At 43.8% G+C, this 21,449-nt stretch overlaps 1 protein-coding gene across 1 annotated transcript in view; it reads right to left on the bottom strand.

Annotated features, from left to right (window-relative positions):
• The window catches only part of PFAS (phosphoribosylformylglycinamidine synthase), a 39,211-nt gene that overhangs the window by 16,986 nt on the left and 776 nt on the right, over positions 1-21,449 (bottom strand). The window contains exons 2-7 of the mRNA XM_074533919.1: positions 20,720-20,785; positions 12,651-12,756; positions 9,922-10,108; positions 7,311-7,416; positions 4,314-4,454; positions 2,076-2,200 (exon numbers count right to left, since the gene is read on the bottom strand). Coding sequence (XP_074390020.1) covers positions 2,076-2,200; positions 4,314-4,454; positions 7,311-7,416; positions 9,922-10,108; positions 12,651-12,756; positions 20,720-20,785 — 731 coding nt within the window. The remainder of the gene's footprint in view (positions 1-2,075; positions 2,201-4,313; positions 4,455-7,310; positions 7,417-9,921; positions 10,109-12,650; positions 12,757-20,719; positions 20,786-21,449) is intronic.

The raw sequence follows: 21,449 nt of genomic DNA, 5'->3' as shown, positions 1-21,449 counted from the left end.
GAGTGACCCCTGAGTGACCCCATGACCTGAGTGACCCCTGGCTGACCCCATGACCCCTGTGTGACCCCAGGTGACCCCAGACTGACCGGTGGGGAAGTTGTGTGTCTCTGCAGTGAAGGTCACGTGCCGGACGCTGAGTGACCCCATGACCCCTGACCATTCCCAGTGACCCCTGAGTGACCCCTGTGTGACCCCAGGTGACCCCAGACTGACCGGTGGGGAAGTTGTGTGTCTCTGCGGTGAAGGTCACGTGCCGGACGCTGAGTGACCCCTGAGTGACCCCATGACCTGAGTGACCCCTGAGTGACCCCGTGACCTGAGTGACCCCGTGACCCCAGATGACCCCAGATGACCCCAGACTGACCGGTGGGGAAGTTGTGTGTCTCTGCAGTGAAGGTCACGTGCCGGACACTGAGTGACCCCATGACCCCTGACCATTCCCAATGACCCCAGATGACCCCTGTGTGACCCCAGGTGACCCCAGACTGACCGGTGGGGAAGTTGTGTGTCTCTGCAGTGAAGGTCACGTGCCGGACGCTGAGTGACCCCTGAGTGACCCCATGACCTGAGTGACCCTGTGACCCCTGTGTGACCCCAGGTGACCCCAGACTGACCGGTGGGGAAGTTGTGTGTCTCTGCGGTGAAGGTCACGTGCCGGACGCTGAGTGACCCCTGAGTGACCCCATGACCTGAGTGACCCCAGATGACCCCAGCGATGACCTCTGACCCCAGACTGACCGGTGGGGAAGTTGTGTGTCTCTGCAGTGAAGGTCACGTGCCGGACACTGAGTGACCCCATGACCTCTGACCATTCCCAATGACCCCTGACCATTCCCAGTGACCCCTGGCTGACCCCAACGATGACCTTTGACCCCAGACTGACCGGTGGGGAAGTTGTGTGTCTCTGCGGTGAAGGTCACGTGCCGGACGCTGAGTGACCCCTGAGTGACCCCGTGACCTGAGTGACCCCTGAGTGACCCCTGAGTGACCCCATGACCCCAGATGACCCCAGGTGACCCCAGACTGACCGGTGGGGAAGTTGTGTGTCTCGGCGGTGAAGGTCACGTGCCGGACGCTGAGTGACCCCTGAATGACCCCATGACCTGAGTGACCCCTGGCTGACCCCAGGTGACCCCAGGTGACCCCAGACTGACCGGTGGGGAAGTTGTGTGTCTCTGCAGTGAAGGTCACGTGCCGGACGCTGAGTGACCCCTGAGTGACCCCATGACCTGAGTGACCCCTGGCTGACCCCTGTGTGACCCTGTGACCCCTGACTATTGACCATTCCCATTCCCATTGACCACTGACCACTGACCACTGACCACTGACCATTCCCACTGACCACTGACCACTGACCACTGACCATTGACCACTGACCACTGACCATTCCCACTGACCATTGACCATTGACCACTGACCATTCCCACTGACCACTGACCACTGACCATTGACCATTGACCATTGACCACTGACCATTCCCAATGACCCCTGGCTGACCCCAGCGATGACCTCTGAACCCAGACTGACCGGTGGGGAAGTTGTGTGTCTCGGCAGTGAAGGTCACGTGCCGGACGCTGAGTGACCCCTGAGTGACCCCATGACCTGAGTGACCCCTGAGTGACCCCATGACCTGAGTGACCCCAGGTGACCCCAGTGATGACCTCTGACCCCAGACTGACCGGTGGGGAAGTTGTGTGTCTCTGCAGTGAAGGTCACGTGCCGGACGCTGAGTGACCCCTGAGTGACCCCGTGACCCCTGTGTGACCCCAGGTGACCCCAGACTGACCGGTGGGGAAGTTGTGTGTCTCTGCAGTGAAGGTCACGTGCCGGACGCTGAGTGACCCCTGAGTGACCCCATGACCTGAGTGACCCCTGACCATTCCCAGTGACCCCTGAGTGACCCCATGACCCCAGGTGACCCCAGACTGACCGGTGGGGAAGTTGTGTGTCTCTGCAGTGAAGGTCACGTGCCGGACGCTGAGTGACCCCATGACCCCTGACCATTCCCAATGACCCCCGGCTGACCCCAGATGACCCCAGATTACCCCAGTGATGACCTTTGACCCCAGACTGACCGGTGGGGAAGTTGTGTGTCTCTGCGGTGAAGGTCACGTGCCGGACGCTCGTTCTCCTCTCGTAGGGGCCGGGCCCGGCCGGGCTCTGCGGCCACAGCGCGGCCACGGGGACGCCGCGGATGGCGCTGGGGAAAGGGAATGAAATCGGGGAAATTCAACCCAAAATGCACCCCAAAAAAAACCAAAAATTCACCCCAAATAAGCTCAAAAAAACCCCCCAAAAAAACCCCAAAAAATTCCCCAAAAAATTCTCCAAATTCACCCCAAAATCCACAAAATTTTCCCCCAAAATTCACCCAAAACCCCAAAAAATTCACCGCAAAATCAACAAAATTCACCCCAAAATTCACCAAAAACCCCCAAAAATTCACCCCAAAAAAACCCAAAAAATTCCCCAAAAAAAATCCCAAAATTCACTCCAAAATTCACTAAAAACCCCCAAAAATTCACCCCAAATAACCTCCAAAAAAAACCCAAAAAATTCCCCAAATTCACCCCAAAATCCACAAAATTCACCCCAAAATTCAGCAAAAACCCCCCAAAATTCACCCCAAATAAACTCCAGAAAAACCCCAAAATTCACCCAAAAACCCCAAAAATTCAGCCCAAAATTCACCCAAAAAAACCCAAAAAATAACACCCAAAAAAATCCCAAAATTCACCCCAAAATCCCAGCCTGGGACGCCGCGGATGGCGCTGGGGGAAAGGGAACGAAATCGGGGAAATTCAACCCAAAATTCACCCAAAAAAAAAAAAAATTCATCCCAAATAAGCCCAAAAAAACCCCCAAAAAATCCCAAAATATGACCCCAAAATTCACCCAAAAATCAACAAAATTCACCCCAAAATTCACTCCAAAATTCACCAAAAACCCCCAAAAATTCACCCCAAAATCAATAAAATTCACCCGAAAATTCACCCCAAAATTCACCCCAAAATGAACCCAAATCCCCCAAAAATTCACCCCAAAAATTCACCCCAAAAAAACCCAAAAAATAACACCCCAAAAAATCCCAAAATTCACCCCAAAATTCACAATATTCCACCCCAAAATTCACCAAAAACCCCCAAAAATTCACCCCAAAAAACCCCAAAAAATAACACACAAAAAATCCCAAAATTCACCCCAAAAAAAACCAAAAAATAACACACAAAAAATCCCAAAATTCACCCCAAAATCCACAAAGTTCACCCCAAAATCCCACCCTGAGACCTCGTGGATGGCACTGCTGGGAAAGGGACCAAAATGGGCAAAATTCACCCCAAAATTCACCCAAAAATTCACCCCCAAAAACCCCAAAAAATTCCAAAAAAATATCCACAAAATTCACCCCAAAATCCCAGCCTGCGACGCCGTGGATGGCGCTGGGGGGAAAGGCAACGAAATCGGGGAAATTCAACCCAAAATTCACCCAAAACCCCAAAAATTCAGCCCAAAAAAACCCCCAAAAATTCCCCTAAATTCACACCAAAAATCCCAAAATTGAACCCAAAACACACCCAAAATACCCCAAAAAATTCCCCAAATTCACCCCAAAATCCACAAAATTCACCCCAAAATTCACAATATTCCACCCCAAAATTCACACAAAAAACCCCAAAAAATAACACCCAAAAATTCACCGAAAACCGCCAAAAATTCACCCCAAAAATAAATAAATACACCCCAAATAACCTCCCAAAAAACCCCAAAAGATAACACCCAAAAAATCCCAAAATTCTCCCCAAAATCCCAGCTAGGTGTGTCTATGACATCACAAGTGTGTCTATGATGTCATATCCGTCCTCAGGTGTGTCTATGACGTCACACCCGTTCCCAGATGTGTCTACGACGTCACAGGTGTGTCTATGATGTCACACTCATCCCCAGGTGTGTCTTTGACGCCACACGTGTGTCTATGACGTCACACCCATCCCCAGGTGTGTCTATGACGTCACAGGTGTGTCTATGACGTCACAGGTGTGTCTATGACATCACACCTCTCCCTGTTGTGTCTATGAGGTCACACGGGTTTCTATGACGTCACAGTCATCCCCAGATGTGTCTATGACGTCACACCCATCCCAAGGTGCGTCTATGACGTCACACCATCCCCAGGTGTGTCCGTGACGTCACAGGTGTGTCTATGACGTCACAGGGGTTTCTATGACGTCACAGTCATCCCCAAATGTGTCTATAACGTCACACCCCTCCCCAGGTGTATCTATGACGTCACAGGCGCGCCTATGACGTCACACCTGCTGTTGTCGCAGAACTTGATGACGTTGTTGGGGTGGGAGGAGCTCTGGGTGTCCATCAGGGAGCGGAACAGGGACACGCCCACCGGCCGGCCCTCGATGGTCACGTGACCCTTGAAGAACCAATGGCGGCTGTGCTCGCTGCGGGGGGGAAAGGTATGACGTCATCGGTGTGATGTCATCGCACATTTTGGGGGAAAATTTTGGGGATTTTTTTTTTGAGGTTTTAGGGATTTCTTGGGGAATTTTTTTGGAGATTTTTTAGGATTTCAGCGGGATTTTTATGGGATTTTGGGATTTTTGTGGTTTTTTGGGAGTTTTCTGGGATTTTTATGGGATTTTTGTGAGTTTTTTATAGGATTTTGATGAGATTTTTATGGGATTTTTATGGGATTTTTATGAGATTTTTGTGGGATTTTTATGAGATTTTTATGGGATTTTTGTGTGAGTTTTCTGACATTTTTGTGGGATCTTTGCGGGTTTTTTGTGGAATTTTTATGGGATTTTTGTGGGATTTTTGTGGGATTTTTATGGGATTTTTATAAGATTTTTGTGGGATTTTTGAGGGATTTTTGTGGGATTTTTGTGGGATTTTTGTGGGATCTTTATTGTATTTTTGTGGGATCTTTGCGGGTTTTTTGTGGGATTTTTATGGGATTTTTGTGGGATTTTTGTGGGATTTTTATGGGATTTTTATAAGATTTTTGTGGGATTTTTGAGGGATTTTTGTGGGATTTTTGTGGGATTTTTATGGGATTTTTGTGGGATTTTTATGGGATTTTTATGGGATTTTTGTGTGAGTTTTCTGGGATTTTTGTGGGATCTTTGCGGGTTTTTTGTGGGATTTTTATGGGATTTTTATGGGATTTTTGTGGGATTTTTAAGGGATTTTTGTGGGATTTTTATGGGATTTTCGTGGGATTTTTGTGGGATTTTTATGGGATTTTTATAAGACTTTTGTGGGATTTTTATGGGATTTTTATGGGATTTTTATGGGAATTTTGTGGGATTTTTGTGGGATTTTTATGGGATTTTTGTGGGATTTTTGTGGGATTTTTATGGGATTTTTGTGGGTTTTTTATGGATTTTTATGGGATTTTTGGGGTATTTTTATGGGATTTTTGTGGGATTTTGGTAGGATTTTGGTGGGATTTTTATCGATTTTTATGGGATTTTTGAGAGATTTTTATAAGATTTTTATGGATTTTTATGGGATTTTTGTGGGATTTTTATGAGATTTTTGTGAGATTTTTATGGAATTTTGGTGAGATTTTTGTGGGATTTTTGTGGGATTTTCGTGGGATTTTTGTGGGATTTTTATGGGATTTTTGTGGGATTTTTGTGAGATTTTTCTGGGATTTTTGTGGAATTTTTGTGGGATTTTTGTGGGATTTATAATGAATTTTTAAGGGATTTTTGTGGGATTTTTATGGGATTTTTGGGGGATTTTTGTGCGATTTTTGTGAGATTTTTATGGGATTTTTGGGGGACTTTAATGGGATTTTTGGGGGACTTTAATGGGATTTTTGTGGCATTTTTATGGATTTTTATGGATTTTTATGGGATTTTTGTGGGATTTTTGCAGGATTTCACTAGGATTTTGCAGCATTTTTATATTTTTCTGGGATTTTGCAGTTTTTCTGTGTTTTTTGGGTATTTTTTGGGCTCACCTGTTGCTCTGGGCCAGGTCAAAGAGCTCCAGGGAGGGAAATTTCCGTGATTTTATGGATTTTTGTGGGATTTTTGTGGGATTTTTCGGGGATTTTTGTGGGATTTTTATGGGATTTTTATGGGATTTTTTAAGGGATTTTTGTGGGATTATTATGGTATTTTTATGGATTTTCATGGGAATTTTGTAGGATTTTTGTGAGATTTTTGTGAGATTTTTATGGGATTTTTGTGAGATTTTTATGGGATTTTTATCGGATTTTTATGGATTTTTGTGGGATTTTTATGGGATTTTTGCAGGATTTCACTGGGATTTTGTAGGATTTTTATATTTTTTTTGGATTTTGGTGTTTTTTGGGTTTTTTTTTGCCTCACCTGTTGCTCTGGGCCAGGTCAAAGAGCTCCACGGAGGTCGTGAATTTTCACGATTTTTATGAGATTTTTATGGATTTTTTATGGGATTTTTATGGGATTTTTGTGGGATTTTTATGGGATTTTTGTGGGATTTTTGTGGGATTTTTGTGAAATTTTTGTGGGATTTTTATGGGATTTTTGTGGGATTTTTGTGGGATTTTTATGGGATTTTTATGGGATTTTTGTGGGATTTTTATGGGATTTTTGTGAGATTTTTATGGGATTTTTGTGGGATCTTTGCGGGTTTTTTATGGGATTTTTGTGGGATTTTTGTGAGATTTTTATGGGATTTTTGGGGGATTTTAATGGGATTTTTGTGGGATTTTGGTGGGATTTTTGTGGGATTTTTGTGGGATTTCACTGAGATTTTTATGGGATTTTTGTGGGATTTTTGTGGGATTTTCACGGGACTTTTATGGGATTTTTATGGGATTTTTGTGGGATTTTTATGGTATTTTTATGGATTTTCATGGGAATTTTGTAGGATTTTTGTGAGATTTTTATGGGATTTTTGTGGGATTTCTATGGGATTTTTATGGGATTTTTGTGGGATTTTGGCGGAATTTTTTTGGGATTTTTATGGATTTTTACACGATTTTTGTGGGATTTTTATGGGATTGTTATGGATTTTTATGGGAATTTTGTAGGATTTTTATGGGATTTTTGTGAGATTTCACTGGAATTTTTATGGGATTTTTATGAAATTTTTATGGGATTTTTGTGGGATTTTTATGGATTTTTATGAGATTTTTGAGGGATTTTTGTGGCATTTTTATGGATTTTTATGAGATTTTTATGGATTTTTATGGGATTTTTATGGGATTTTTGTGGGATTTTTGCAGGATTTCACTGGGATTTTGTAGGATTTTTATGTTTTTTTGGATTTTGGTGTTTTTTGGGTATTTTTTGCCTCACCTGTTGCTCTGGGCCAGGTCAAAGAGCTCCACGGAGGTCGGGTTCCTCCCGGCTTTTTGGAAAAGCTGAGTGTAGAATTCCAGATCCCACGAGTCAAAGGCCAGGCCTGGAAAAGGGGGGAAAAAATCACCAAAAAACCACAAAAAAATCACAAAAAAATCCACCAAAATATCACAAAAAAATCACCAAAAAATCACAAAAAAATCACCAAAAAAATCCCCAAAAAATCCCAAAAAATCACCAAAAAATCACCAAAAAATCCCAAAAAAATCACCAAAAAATCACCAAAAATCACCCAAAAAATCCCAAAAAATCACCAAAAATTAAAAAAAAAATCCCAAAAATTTCCAGATGTCCCCGCTCGCTCCTAATGTCCCCAATGTCCCCTCAGTGTCCCCAACCCACCCAATGTCCCCACTGTCCCCAATGTCCCCAATCCCCATTGATGTCCCCAATCCTCCCAATGTCCTCATTGCTGACCCCAATGTCCCAAATCCCCCCATGGTTCCCACTGTCCCCCAATGCCCCCAATGTCCCAAATGACCCCAATCCCCATTGATGTCCCCCAATGTCCCCCAATGTCCTCATTGCTGTCCCAATGTCCCCAAGTGTCCCCAATGTCCCCAATGTCCCCCCAATGTCCCCACTCCCCTCAGTGTCTCCATTAATGTCACCAGTGTCCCCAATGTCCCCAGTAATGTCCCCAGTGTCCCTCACCCAGCTCAGTGTCCGTGTCCCTCAGGGCTCTCTGTCCCCAATGTCCCCACTGTCCCCACTGTCCACAATGTCCCCATTGATGTCCCCAATGTCCCCACTGTCCCCAATCCCCCCACTGTCCCCACAGTCCCCACTGTCCCCACTGTCCCCAATCCCCATTGATGTCCCCAATGTCCCCAATGTCCCCATTGATGTCCCCACTGTCCCCACTGTCCCCAATGTCCCCACTGTCCCCAATGTCCCCAATGTCCCCCCATTGTCCCCCAATCCCCACAATGTCCCCATTGATGTCCCCAGTCCTCCCAATGTCCCCAATCCCCCTCAATGTCCCCAATCCCCCCCAATGTCCCCAATCCCCCCAACGTCCCCACTGTCCCCAATCCCCATTGATGCCCCCAATGTCCCCACTGTCCCCACTGTCCCCTGTCCCTCACCCAGCTCAGTGTCCGCCTCCCTCAGGGCTCTCTGTCCCCAATGTCCCCAATGTCCCCAATCCCCCCACTGTCCCCACTGTCCCCACTGTCCCCAATGTCCCCAATCCCCATTGATGTCCCCAATGTCCCCACTGTCCCCAATCCCCCCAATGTCCCCAATGTCCCCAATGCCCCCAATGTCCCCATTGTCCCCCCAATCCCCCCACTGTCCCCAATGTCCCCACTGTCCCCAATCCCCCCAATGCCCCCAATCCCCCCAAGGTCCCCACTGTCCTCAACATCCCCAACCCCCCCACTGTCCCCAATGTCCCCAGTGTCCCCAATGTCCCCAGTGTCCCCACTGTCCCCAGTGTCCCCAAAATGCACCCACTGTCCCCAGTGTCCCAAATCCCCCCATTGTCCCCACTGTCCCCAATGTCCCCAATCCCCCCATTGTCCCCCACTGTCCCAAATGTCCCCAATGTCCCCAACGTCCCCAATCCCCCCCACTGTCCCCACTGTCCCCACTGTCCCCACTGTCCCCAATCCCCCCAATCCCCCCAACCCCCCCACTGTCCCCAGTGTCCCCAATCCCCCCAATGTCCCCAGTGTCCCCAAAATGTCCCCACTGTCCCCACTGTCCCCAGTGTCCCCAATCCCCCCAATGGCCCCACTGTCCCCACTGTCTCCAATGTCCCCAATTCCCCCCAATCCCCCAATCCCCCAATCCCCCCAATGTCCCCACTGTCCCCACTGTCCCCAATCCCCCCACTGTCCCCAATCCCCCCAGTGTCCCCAATGTCCCCAATCCCCATTGATGTCCCCAATGTCCCCACTGTCCCCAATGTCCCCACTGTCCCCTCTCACCCAGCTCAGTGTCCGCCTCCCTCAGGGCTCTCTGTCCCCAATGTCCCCACTGTCCCCAATCCCCCCAATATCCCCACTGTCCCCACCGTCCCCACTGTCCCCAATGTCCCCAATGTCCCCAATGTCCCCACTGTCCCCAATCCCCCAATCCCCCAATGTCCCCCCAATCCCCCCAATGTCCCCAATGCCCCCACTGTCCCCACTGTCCCCACTGTCCCCACTGTCCCCACTGTCCCCTCTCACCCAGCTCAGCGTCCGCCTCCCTCAGGGCTCTCTATCCTCAATGTCCCCAATGTTCCCACTGTCCCCAATCCCCCCACTGTCCCCACTGTCCCCACTGTCCCCACTGTCCCCAATGTCCCCAATCCCCATTGATGTCCCCAATGTCCCCATTGTCCCCAATCCCCCCAATGTCCCCAATGTCCCCAATGCCCCCAATGTCCCCATTGTCCCCCCAATCCCCCCACTGTCCCCAATGTCCCCACTGTCCCCAGTCCCCCCACTGTCCCCAATGTCCCCACTGTCCCCAATGTCCCCAATCCCCCCAATGTCCCCAATCCCCCCACTGTCCTCACTGTCCCCACTGTCCCCAATGTCCCCCCACTGTCCCTCACCCAGCTCAGCGTCCGCCTCCCTCAGGGCCCTCTGTCCCTGGCCCAGCACGTCGATGGTGGTGACAGGGACGGGCACAGAGGGGACATCGAAGGTCCCCAAGGGCTCGGGGTACACCTGCTCTGTCACCGGGTCACGGAGAGCGCGGGACAGACGGACACGGGCGTCCGGGGACACCGGGGACGACAGCTGGGGACACACGGGGGACAGTGGGGACATTGGGGACGACAGCTGGGGACACACAGGGGACATTGGAGACAGTGGGGACACTGGGGACACCGGGGACATTTGGGGACATTGGGGACACCGGGGATATTGGGGATATTGGGGACATTGGAGACATTGGGGACATTGGGGACAGTGTAGGAATTGGGGACATTGGGGACATTTGGGGACATTGGGGACACTGGGGACATTGGGGACATTGAGGACACTGGGGACAACAGCTGGGGACACACAGGGGACAGTGGGGACATTGGGGACACTGGGAATGTTGGGGACACGGGGAACACCAGGGACATTGGGGGCATTGGGGACATTGGAGACATTGGGGACACTGGAGACATTGAGGACACTGGGGACGACAGCTGGGGACACACAGGGGACATTGGGGACATTGGGGACATTGAGGACTTTGGGGGTTTGGGGACATTGAGGACTTCGGGGACATTAGGAATGTTGGGGACATTGGGGACACAGGGAATGTTGGGGACATGGGGAACACCAGGGACATTGGGGGCATTGGGGACATGAATGGCGTGAGGGACACTGGGGAATGTAGGTGACATTGGGGACACTGGGAACATTTCGGGGTTTGCAGATATTGGGGACAGTGGGGACAGTGGGGGACATTTGGGGATTGAGGACATTGGGGACATTGGGAATGTTGGGGACATTGGGGGGGTTTGGGGACACTGGGAATGTTGGTGACATTGGGGACATCGGGGACATTGGGGACACTGGGAACATTGGGGGGTTTGCAGACATTAGGGACACTGGGGACATCACAGGGACTGGGGACAGTGGGGACAATGTGGGAATTGGGGATATTGGGGACATTGGGGACATTGGAGAGGTTTTGGGGCATTTGGGGACATTGGGGACATTGGAGACAGTAATGGAGTTAGGGACACTGGGAATGTTGGGGACATTGGGGACATTGAGGGATTGGCGACTTTGGGGCATTTGGGAACATTGGGGACAGTGGGGGGGTTTGCAGACACTGGGGACATCACAAGGATTGGGGACATTGAGAACATTTGGGGACATTGAGGACACTGCGGACAATGGGGACATTGAGGACACTGATGGGATTGGGAACATTGAGAACGTTTTGGGGACATTGGGGACATTTGGGGATTTTGGGGGAACATTGGGGACTTTGGGTGGATTGGGGACATTGGGGGGACATTGGGGACAGTGGGGGGACATTAATGGGATTGGGGACATTGGGAATGTTTTGGGGACACTGGGGACAATGTGGGAATTGGGGACATTGGATTGGTGGCACTGGGAACAGTGGGGACATTGGGGACATTGGGGACACTGAAGGGATTGGAGACATTGGGGACATTGGGGAGGTTTTGGGGCACTTGGGGACATTGGGAGGATTGGGGACATTGAGAACATTTTGGAGACATTGGGGACACTGGGGACATTTTGGGGGAGGAATTTTTTGTGGTTTTTTTTTTTGCATTTTTGGGGAAATTCTGAGAAAATTTTGGGAAATTTTTTGAGGAATTTTTTGGGAATTTTGGGGGGATTTTTTTGGCATTTTTTGGGGGAATTTATTGGGAATTTTTGTGGAATTTTTTGGCATTTTTGAATGAAATTTTTGGGCATTTTAAGAGAATTTTGGGGGAATTTTTAGAAAAAATTTCTGCGAATTTTGGGAATTTTAGGGGTAACATTTTGGCATTTTTGGGGCAAAATTTTTGGGATTTTTTTGCATTTTTGGGGAAATCTTGAGGAAATTTTGGGACATTTTTTGAGGAATTTTGGGGGAATTTTTTTGGCATTTTTGGGGAATTTTTGGGGGAATTTTTTGGCATTTTTTGTAATTTTTTTGGGGGAATTCATTGGGAATTTTAGTGGAATTTTTTGGCATTTTTGAATGAAATTTTTGGGCATTTTAAGGGAATTTTGGGGGGAATTTTTAGGGGAATTTTCTGGGAATTTTGGGACTTTTTGGGGAAACCTTTTGGCATTTTTGGGGTGAAATTTTTGGGATTTTTTTTGGCATTTTTGGGGAAATTTCTTGGGGAATTTTTGGGGAATTTTTTGTCATTTTTGGGGAATTTTTTGGGGAATTTTTGGAGAATTTTTTGAGCTTTTTGGAGCATTTAGGGGACGAATTTTTGGGAATTTTTTTTTGCATTTTTTGGGAAATTTTGGGAGGAAATTTTGGGAAATTTTTTGGGAATTTTTTGGGGAATTTATTGGGAATTTTTTTGCATTTTTGGGGGAAACGTTGGGGAAATTTTGGGGGAATTTTTAGGAGAATTTTCTGCAAATTTTGGGAATTTTAGGGGTAACATTTTGGCATTTTGGGGGCGAAATTTTTGGGATTTTTTTTGCATTTTTGGTGGAATTTTGAGGAAATTTTGAGGAATTTTTGAGGAATTTTTGGGGAATTTTTGAGGAATTTTTGGGAAATTTTTGGGAAATTTTTTGAGGAAATTTTGGGAATTTTTGGGATTTTTTTGGGTTTTTTGGGCATTCCTGGCCCCACCTGCAGCAGGATCCTGCGGGATCTCTCCAGACGCTGCACCCGGCTCAGCCCGGCTGCGTGGCACAGGGACACGGCATTGGTAGAGAGGGGTGTGCACACCCCCAGCCTGTAATTAACACAATTCATTAATTAGCATTAATTACTAGCAGTAATCACACCAAAAATCCCGAAATTCCCATCAAAATCCCACTAAAAATGGCCCAAAAATCCCAAAAAAAATCCCAAAAAAATCCCAAAACAGCGTTGGTGGACAGGGGTGTGCACACCCCCAGCCTGTAATTAACACAATTCATTAATTAGCATTCATTATTAGCGCTAATCAGTCCAAAAATCCCGAAATTCCCATCAAAATCCCCCAAAAAAACCCCAAAAAAATCCCCTGCAAAAACCCAAATGGTAGCAGAGAGATACAGCCCCAAGCCTGGGGTTAATTAACCCTAATTAATTAATTGGCGCTAATTAATTGCCCTTAATTAGTCAAAAATCCCGAAATTCCCATCAAAATCCCACTAAAAATGCCCCAAAAATCCCCAATCTGTGACACAGCATTGGTGGACAGGGGAGTGCACACCCCCAGCCTGTAATTAACACAATTCATTAATTCGCGCTAATTAATTGCCCTTAATTAGCGAAAAATCCCGAAATTCCCATCAAAATCCCACTAAAAATGCCCCAAAAATCCCCAAAAAAATCCCCTGCAAAAACCCAAATGGTAGCAGAGAGATACAGCCCCAAGCCTGGGGTTAATTAGCCCCAATTAATTAATTAGCGCTTATTAATTGCCCTTAATTAGCCCCAAAATCCCGAAATTCCCATCAAAATCCCACTAAAAATGGCCCAAAAATCCCCAATCTGTGACACAGGGACACGGCGTTGGTGAACAGGGGTGTGCACACCCCCAGCCTGTAATTAACACAATTCATTAATTAGCATTAATTATTAGCGCTAATCAGTCCAAAAATCCCGAAATTCCCATCAAAATCCCACTAAAAATGGCCCAAAAATCCCCAATCTGAGCACAGGGACACAGCGTTGGTGTGCACACCCCCAGCCTGCCCTAATTAACGCAATTCGTTAATTAGCACAAATTATTAGCACTAATTAGCCCCAAAATCCCAAAATTCCCATCAAAATCCCACTAAAAATGGCCCAAAAATCCCCAAAAAAATCCCCTGAAAAATCCCAAATAGTAGCAGAGAGATACAGCCCCAAGCCTGGGGTTAATTAGCCCTAATTAATTAATTAACGCTAATTATTAGCACTAATTAGCCCAAAAATCCCGAAATTCCCATCAAAATCCCACTAAAAATGCCCCAAAAACCCCCAATCTGTGGCACAGCATTGGTGGACAGGGGTGTGCACACCCCCAGCCTGCAATTAACACAATTCGTTAATTAGCATTAATTATTAGCGCTAATCAGTCCAAAAATCCCAAAATTCCCATCAAAATCCCCCCAAAAAAAACCCAAAAAATCCCCTGCAAAAACCCCAATGGTAGCAGAGAGATACAGCCCCAAGCCTGGGGTTAATTAGCCCTAGTTAATTAATTGGTGCTAATTAATTGCCCTTAATTAGCCACAAAAATCCCTAAATTCCCATCAAAATCCCCCAAAAAAACCCAAAAAAAATCCCCTGCAAAAACCCCAATAGTAGCAGAGAGATACAGCCCCAATCCTGGGGTTAATTAACCCTAATTAATTAATTGGCGCTAATTAATTGCCCTTAAATAGCACCAAAATCCTGAAATTCCCATCAAAATCCCCCAAAAAAACCCCAAAAAAATCCCCTGCAAAAACCCCAATGGTAGCAGAGGGATACAGCCCCAAGCCTGGGGTTAATTAGCCCTAATTAATTAATTAGCGCTAATTAATTGCCCTTAATTAGCACCAAAATCCCAAAATTCCCATCAAAATCCCCCCAAAAAAACCCCAAAAAAATCCACTGCAAAAACCCAAACAGTAGCAGAGAGATACAGCCCCAAGCCTGGGGTTAATTAACCCTAATTAATTAATTAGCACTAATTATTAGCACTAATTAGCACCAAAATCCCAAAATTCCCATCAAAAACCCCCAAAAAATTCCCCTGCAAAAACCCCAATAGTAGCAGAGAGATACAGCCCCAAACCTAGGATTAATTAGCCCTAATTAATTAATTAGCACTAATTATTAGCACTAATTAGCCCCCAAAATCCCAAAATTCCCATCAAAATCCCACTAAAAATGGCCCAAAAATCCCCAAAAATCCCAAAAAATCCCAACATGGCGTTGGTGGACAGGGGTGTGCACACCCCCAGCCTGTAATTAACACAATTCATTAATTAGCATTAATTACTAGCACTAATCAGCCCCAAAAATCCCGAAATTCCCATCAAAATCCCCCCCAAAAAACCCCAAAAAAATCCCCTGCAAAAACCCCAAATGGTAGCAGAGAGATACAGCCCCAAGCCTGGGGTTAATTAACCCTAATTAATTAATTAGCACTAATTAATTGCCCTTAATTAGCCACAAAATCCCGAAATTCCCATCAAAATCCCACTAAAAATGACCCAAAAATCCCCAATCTGTGACACAGCGTTGGTGGACAGGGGAGTGCACACCCCCAGCCTGCTGTAATTAACACAATTCGTTAATTAGCATTAATTATTAGCACTAATTAGCCCCAAAAACCCAGAAATTCCCACAAAAATCCCACAAAAAAACCCCAAAAAAATCCCCTGCAAAAACCCAAATGGTAGCAGAGAGATACAGCCCCAAGCCTGGGGTTAATTAGCCCTAATTAATTAATTAGCACTAATTATTAGCACTAATTAGCCCCAAAAATCCCAAAATTCCCATCAAAATCCCACTAAAAATGGCCCAAAAATCCCCAATCTGTGACACAGCATTGGTGGACAGGGGAGTGCACACCCCCAGCCTGCAATTAACACAATTCGTTAATTAGCATTAATTATTAGCGCTAATTAGCCCCAAAAATCCCGAAATTCCCATCAAAATCCCACTAAAAATCCCCAAAAAAATCCCCTGCAAAATCCCAAATGGTAGCAGAGAGATACAGCCCCAAGCCTAGGATTAATTAGCCCTAATTAATTAATTAGCGCTAATTAATTGCCCTTAATTAGCCACAAAAATCCCAAAATTCCCATCAAAATCCCACTAAAAATGCCCCAAAAATACCAAAAAAATCCCAACACAGCATTGGTGGACAGGGGTGTGCACACCCCCAGCCTGCAATTAACACAATTCATTAATTAGCATTAATTACTACCAGTAATCACAACAAAAATCCCGAAATTCCCATCAAAATCCCCCAAAAAAACCCCAAAAAAATCCCCTGCAAAAACCCCAAATAGCAGCAGAGAGATACAGCCCCAAGCCTGGGGTTAATTAGCCCTAATTAATTAATTAGCACTAATTAATTGCCCTTAATTAGCCCCAAAAATCCCGAAATTCCCATCAAAATCCCCAAAAAAACCCCAAAAAAATCCCCCAAAAAAACCCAAATGGTAGCAGAGAGATACAGCCCCAAGCCTGAGGTTAATTAACCCTAATTAATTAATTAGCGCTAATTAATTATCCTTATTTAGTCCAAAAATCCCGAAATTCCCATCAAAATCCCACTAAAAATGGCCCAAAAATCCCCAAAAAAATCCCAACACAGCGTTGGTGGACAGGGGTGTGCACACCCCCAACCTGTAATTAACACAATTCGTTAATTAGCACTAATTATTAGCACTAATCAGTCCAAAAATCCTGAAATTCCCATCAAAATCCCACTAAAAGTGCCCCAAAAATCCCCAAAAAAATCCCCAGCAAAAACCCAAATAGTAGCAGAGAGATACAGCCCCAAGCCTGGGGTTAATTAACCCTAATTAATTAATTGGCGCTAATTAATTGCCCTTAATTAGTCAAAAATCCCGAAATTCCCATCAAAATCCCACTAAAAACGGCCCAAAAATCCCCTGCAAAAACCCCAAATAGTAGCAGAGAGATACAGCCCCAAGCCTGGGGTTAATTAGCCCTAATTAATTAATTAGCGCTAATTATTAGCACTAATTAGCCCCAAAAATTCCAAAATTCCCATCAAAATCCCACTAAAAATGGCCCAAAAATCCCAAAAAAAATCCCAACACAGCGTTGGTGGACAGGGAGTGCACACCCCCAGCCTGTAATTAACACAATTTATTAATTAGCATTAATTACTAACAGTAATCACACCAAAAATCCCGAAATTCCCATCAAAATCCCACTAAAAATGGCCCAAAAATCCCCAAAAAAAATCCAAAAAAATCCCAACACAGCGTTGGTGGACAGGGGTGTGCACACCCCCAGCCTGCAATTAACACAATTCGTTAATTAGCATTAATTATTAGCGCTAATTAGCCCAAAAATCCCGAAATTCCCATCAAAATCCCCCAAAAAATGACCCAAAAATCCCCAATCTGTGACACAGCGTTGGTGGACAGGGGAGTGCACACCCCCAGCCTGCAATTAACACAACTCGTTAATTAGCATTAATTATTAGCACTAATTAGCCCCAAAATCCCGAAATTCCCATCAAAATCCCACTAAAAATCCCCAAAAAACCCCCCCAAAAAATCCCCTGCAAAAACCCAAATGGTAGCAGAGAGATACAGCCCCAAGCCTGGGGTTAATTAGCCCTAATTAATTAATTAGCACTAATTATTAGCACTAATTAGCCCCAAAAATCCCAAAATTCCCATCAAAATCCCACTAAAAATGGCCCAAAAATCCCAAAAAAAATCCCAAAAAATCCCAACATGGCGTTGGTGGACAGGGGAGTGCACACCCCCAGCCTGTAATTAACACAATTCGTTAATTAGCATTAATTATTAGCACTAATCAGCCCAAAAATCCCGAAATTCCCATCAAAATCTCACAAAAAATCCCCTAAAAAACCCCAAAAAAATTCCCCTGCAAAAACCCAAATGGTAGCAGAGACATACAGCCCCAAGCCTGGGGTTAATTAGCCCTAATTAATTAATTAGCACTAATTATTAGCGCTAATTAGCCCCAAAAATCCCGAAATTCCCACAAAAATCCCACTAAAAATGGCCCAAAAATCCCCAATCTGTGGCACAGCATTGGTGGACAGGGGAGTGCACACCCCCAGCCTGCAATTAACACAATTCATTAATTAGCACTAATTATTAGGATTAATTAGTGAAAAAATCCCGAAATTCCCATCAAAATCCCACTAAAAATGCCCCAAAAATCCCAAAAAAAATCCCAAAAAAATCCCAACACAGCGTTGGTGGACAGGGGTGTGCACACCCCCAGCCTGCAATTAACACAATTCGTTAATTAGCATTAATTACTACCAGTAATCACACCAAAAATCCCGAAATTCCCATCAAAATCCCACTAAAAATGGCCCAAAAATCCCAAAAAAAATCCCAAAAAAATCCCAACACAGCGTTGGTGAACAGGGGTGTGCACACCCCCAGCCTGTAATTAACACAATTCATTAATTAGCATTAATTATTAGCGCTAATTAGCCCCAAAATCCCGAAATTCCCATCAAAATCCCACTAAAAATGGCCCAAAAATCCCCAATCTGTGTCACAGCGTTGGTGGACAGGGGGTGTGCACACCCCAGCCTGCAATTAACACAATTCCTTAATTAGCATTAATTATTAGCGCTAATTAGCCCCAAAATCCCGAAATTCCCATCAAAATCCCACTAAAAATGGCCCAAAAATCCCCTGCAAAAACCCAAATGGTAGCAGAGGGATACAGCCCCAATCCTGGGGTTAATTAACCCTAATTAATTAATTGCCCTTAATTAGCCAAAAATCCCAAATTCCCATAAAAATTCCTCTAAAAATGAGCAGAAATTCCCCCAAATTCCACCCAAACAACAGCATATGAACACAGCCCTAAGGCTGGGGTTAATTAACCCTAATTAATTAATTAGCACTAATTAATTGTCCTTAATTAACTGCACATTCCCAGAAAAATGTCCCCTCAGAAATCCTAAAAAAAAACACCTAAAAAATCCCCAAAAATCCCCCAAATTCCACCCAAAAATTTCAACAAAATCCCCGAAAATCCTTCCAAAATCCCAAAAAAAAAAATTCAACTCAAAATCCCCTGAAATTCCTGAAAAATCCTCCTCAAAAAATCCAAAAAAATCCAAATAAATGACTAAAAAAACCCAAATAAATGACCAAAAAATCCCCCCAAAAAATAAAAAAAAATCAGAAAATGCCCCAAAAAATGCCCCAAAAAATCCAAATAAATGTCAAAAAAATCTGCCAAAAATCCAAAATAATCCCCAAAAAATCCCCCAAAAAATCCCCTGAATTTTCCCCTAAAACCCCCAAAATTTCCCACAACTCCAAATTTTCCCAAATTTTCCCAAAATTCCCAATTTTTCCCCGAATTTCCCACCTGGGCCCGATCTCCAGCAGCACGTGGTGTCCCTGGGGGCTGAGGAAGCTCCAGGGGCCAAAATTCCTTCAAATTCTCCCCAAAATCCCAAAAAATTCCCAAAATTCACTAAAAAATCCCCCCAAAAAATAAAATAATTCTGAAAAAAAATCCCCAAAAAATCCAAATAAAATCCAAATAAATGTCAAAAAAATCCCTCAAAAATCCAAAATAATCCCCAAAAAAATCCCCTAAAATTTCCCCCCAAAAAATAAAAAAAAAATCTGAAAAAAATCCCCAAAAAATCCAAATAAATGTCAAAAAAATCTCTCAAAAATCAAAAATAATCCCCAAAAAATCCAAACAAATTTCAAAAAATCACATTAAATTTCCCCAAAAAAAACCCAAATTCACTAAAAAATCCCCCAAAAAATAAAAAAAATCTGAAAAAAATCCCCCAAAAATCCAAAATAATCCCCAAAAATTCCCCCTTAAGACCTCCCCAAAATATCCCAAAAAAAACCCCAAAATTCACAAAAAAATCCCCAAAAAATCCCCCAAAAATTCCCAAAAAATCCAAATAAATTTCCAAAAAATCCCCCAAAAATCCAAAATAATCCCCAAAAAAATCCCCTAAAATTTCCCCCAAAAAATAAAAATAATCTGAAAAAAATCCCCAAAAAATCCAAATAAATTTCAAAAAAATCCCCCAAAATTCACTAAAAAATCCCCCTAAAAAATTAAAATAATTCTGAAAAAAAATCCCACAAAAAATTCAATAAATTTCAAAAAAATTCCCCCAAACATCCAAAATAATTCCCCAAAAATCCAAATAAATTTCAAAAAAATCCCCTAAAATTTCCCAAAAAAAAACCCAAAATTCACTAAAAAATCCCCCAAAAAATAAAAATAAATCTGAAAAATATCACCCAAAAATTCCAAATAAACTTCCCAAAAAATCCCAAAATTCACTAAAAAATCCCTCTCAAAAAATAAAAAAAAATCTGAAAAAAATCCCCAAAAAATCCAAAATAATCCCCAAAAAAATCCAAAAAAATTTCAAAAGAAATCTCCCAAACATCCAAAATAATCCCAAAAAAATCCAAATAAATTTCAAAAGAAATCTCCCAAAATCCAAAATAATCCCCCAAAAAATCCAAATAAATTTCAAAAAAATCCCTGAAAATTTCCCCCAAAAAAACCACAAAAAATAAAAAAAAACCTGAAAAAAATCCCCAAAAAATCCAAATAAAATCCAAATAAATGTCAAAAAATCCCCCAAAAATCCAAAATAATCCCCAAAAAATCCCCCCAAAAATCCCCCCTAAGACCTCATCAAAATTTCCCAAAAAACCCCAAAATTCACTAAAAAATCCCCCAAAAAATAAAAAAAAATCTGAAAAAAATCCCCAAAAAATCCAAAATAAATGTCAAAAAAATCCCCCAAAAATCCAAATAAATTTCTAAAAAATCCCTCAAAATTTCCCCAAAATATTCCCTAAAATTTCCCCCAAAAAATAAAAAAAAATCTGAAAAAAATCCAAATAAAATCCAAATAAATGTCAAAAAAATCCCCAAAAAATCCCCCAAAAATCCCCTGAATTTTCCCCTAAAACCCCCAAAATTTCCTACAATCCCACATTTTCCCAAAATTCCCAAATTTTCCCCCAAATCCCCACCTGGGCCCGATCTCCAGCAGCACGTGGTGTCCCTGGGGGCTCAGGAAGCTCCAGGGGCCAAAATTCCTTCAAATTCTCCCCAAAATCCCCAAAAAAAATTCCCAAATAATCCCCAAAAACCCTCAAATCCTTCCCAAAACCCCAAATAAAAAATCACAAAAAAATCTCCCAAAAATCCCAAAAAATCCCATTAAAATCTCCTCAAATTTCCCCTAAATTCACCAAAAACCCCAAAGAAAAATTTCCCAAAACACTCAATAATTCAACCTCCAAAATCACAAAAAATCCAAAAATTTTCCAAAGAAAATCTCAAAAAAATTTCGAATAATCCCCAAAAAAATCCAAATAAATTTCAAAAAAATCCCTTAAAATTTCCCCCAAAAAATAAAAATAATCTGAAAAAAATCCCCAAAAAATCCAAATAAATGTCAAAAAAATCCCCCAAAAATCCAAAATAATTCCCAAAAAATCCCCCCAAAATCCCCTGAACTCCCCCCAAAACCCCCAAAATTTCCTAAAATCCCAAATTTTCCCAAAATTCCCAAATTTTCCCCCAAATTCCCACCTGGGCCCGATCTCCAGCAGCACGTGGTGTCCCTGGGGCTCAGGAAGCTCCAGGGGCCAAAATTCCTTCAAATTCTCCCCAAAATCCCCAAAAAAATTCCCAAAATTCACTAAAAAATCCCCCCAAAAAATAAAAATAATTCTGAAAAAAATCCCCAAATAAATA

This window comes from Zonotrichia albicollis, unplaced genomic scaffold, assembly GCF_047830755.1.
Source record: "Zonotrichia albicollis isolate bZonAlb1 unplaced genomic scaffold, bZonAlb1.hap1 Scaffold_164, whole genome shotgun sequence".
In the NCBI taxonomy this organism is placed as follows: domain Eukaryota; kingdom Metazoa; phylum Chordata; class Aves; order Passeriformes; family Passerellidae; genus Zonotrichia; species Zonotrichia albicollis.
Note: the sequence above shows the minus strand (reverse complement) of the source record. Positions and strands in the feature narration are given on the sequence as shown.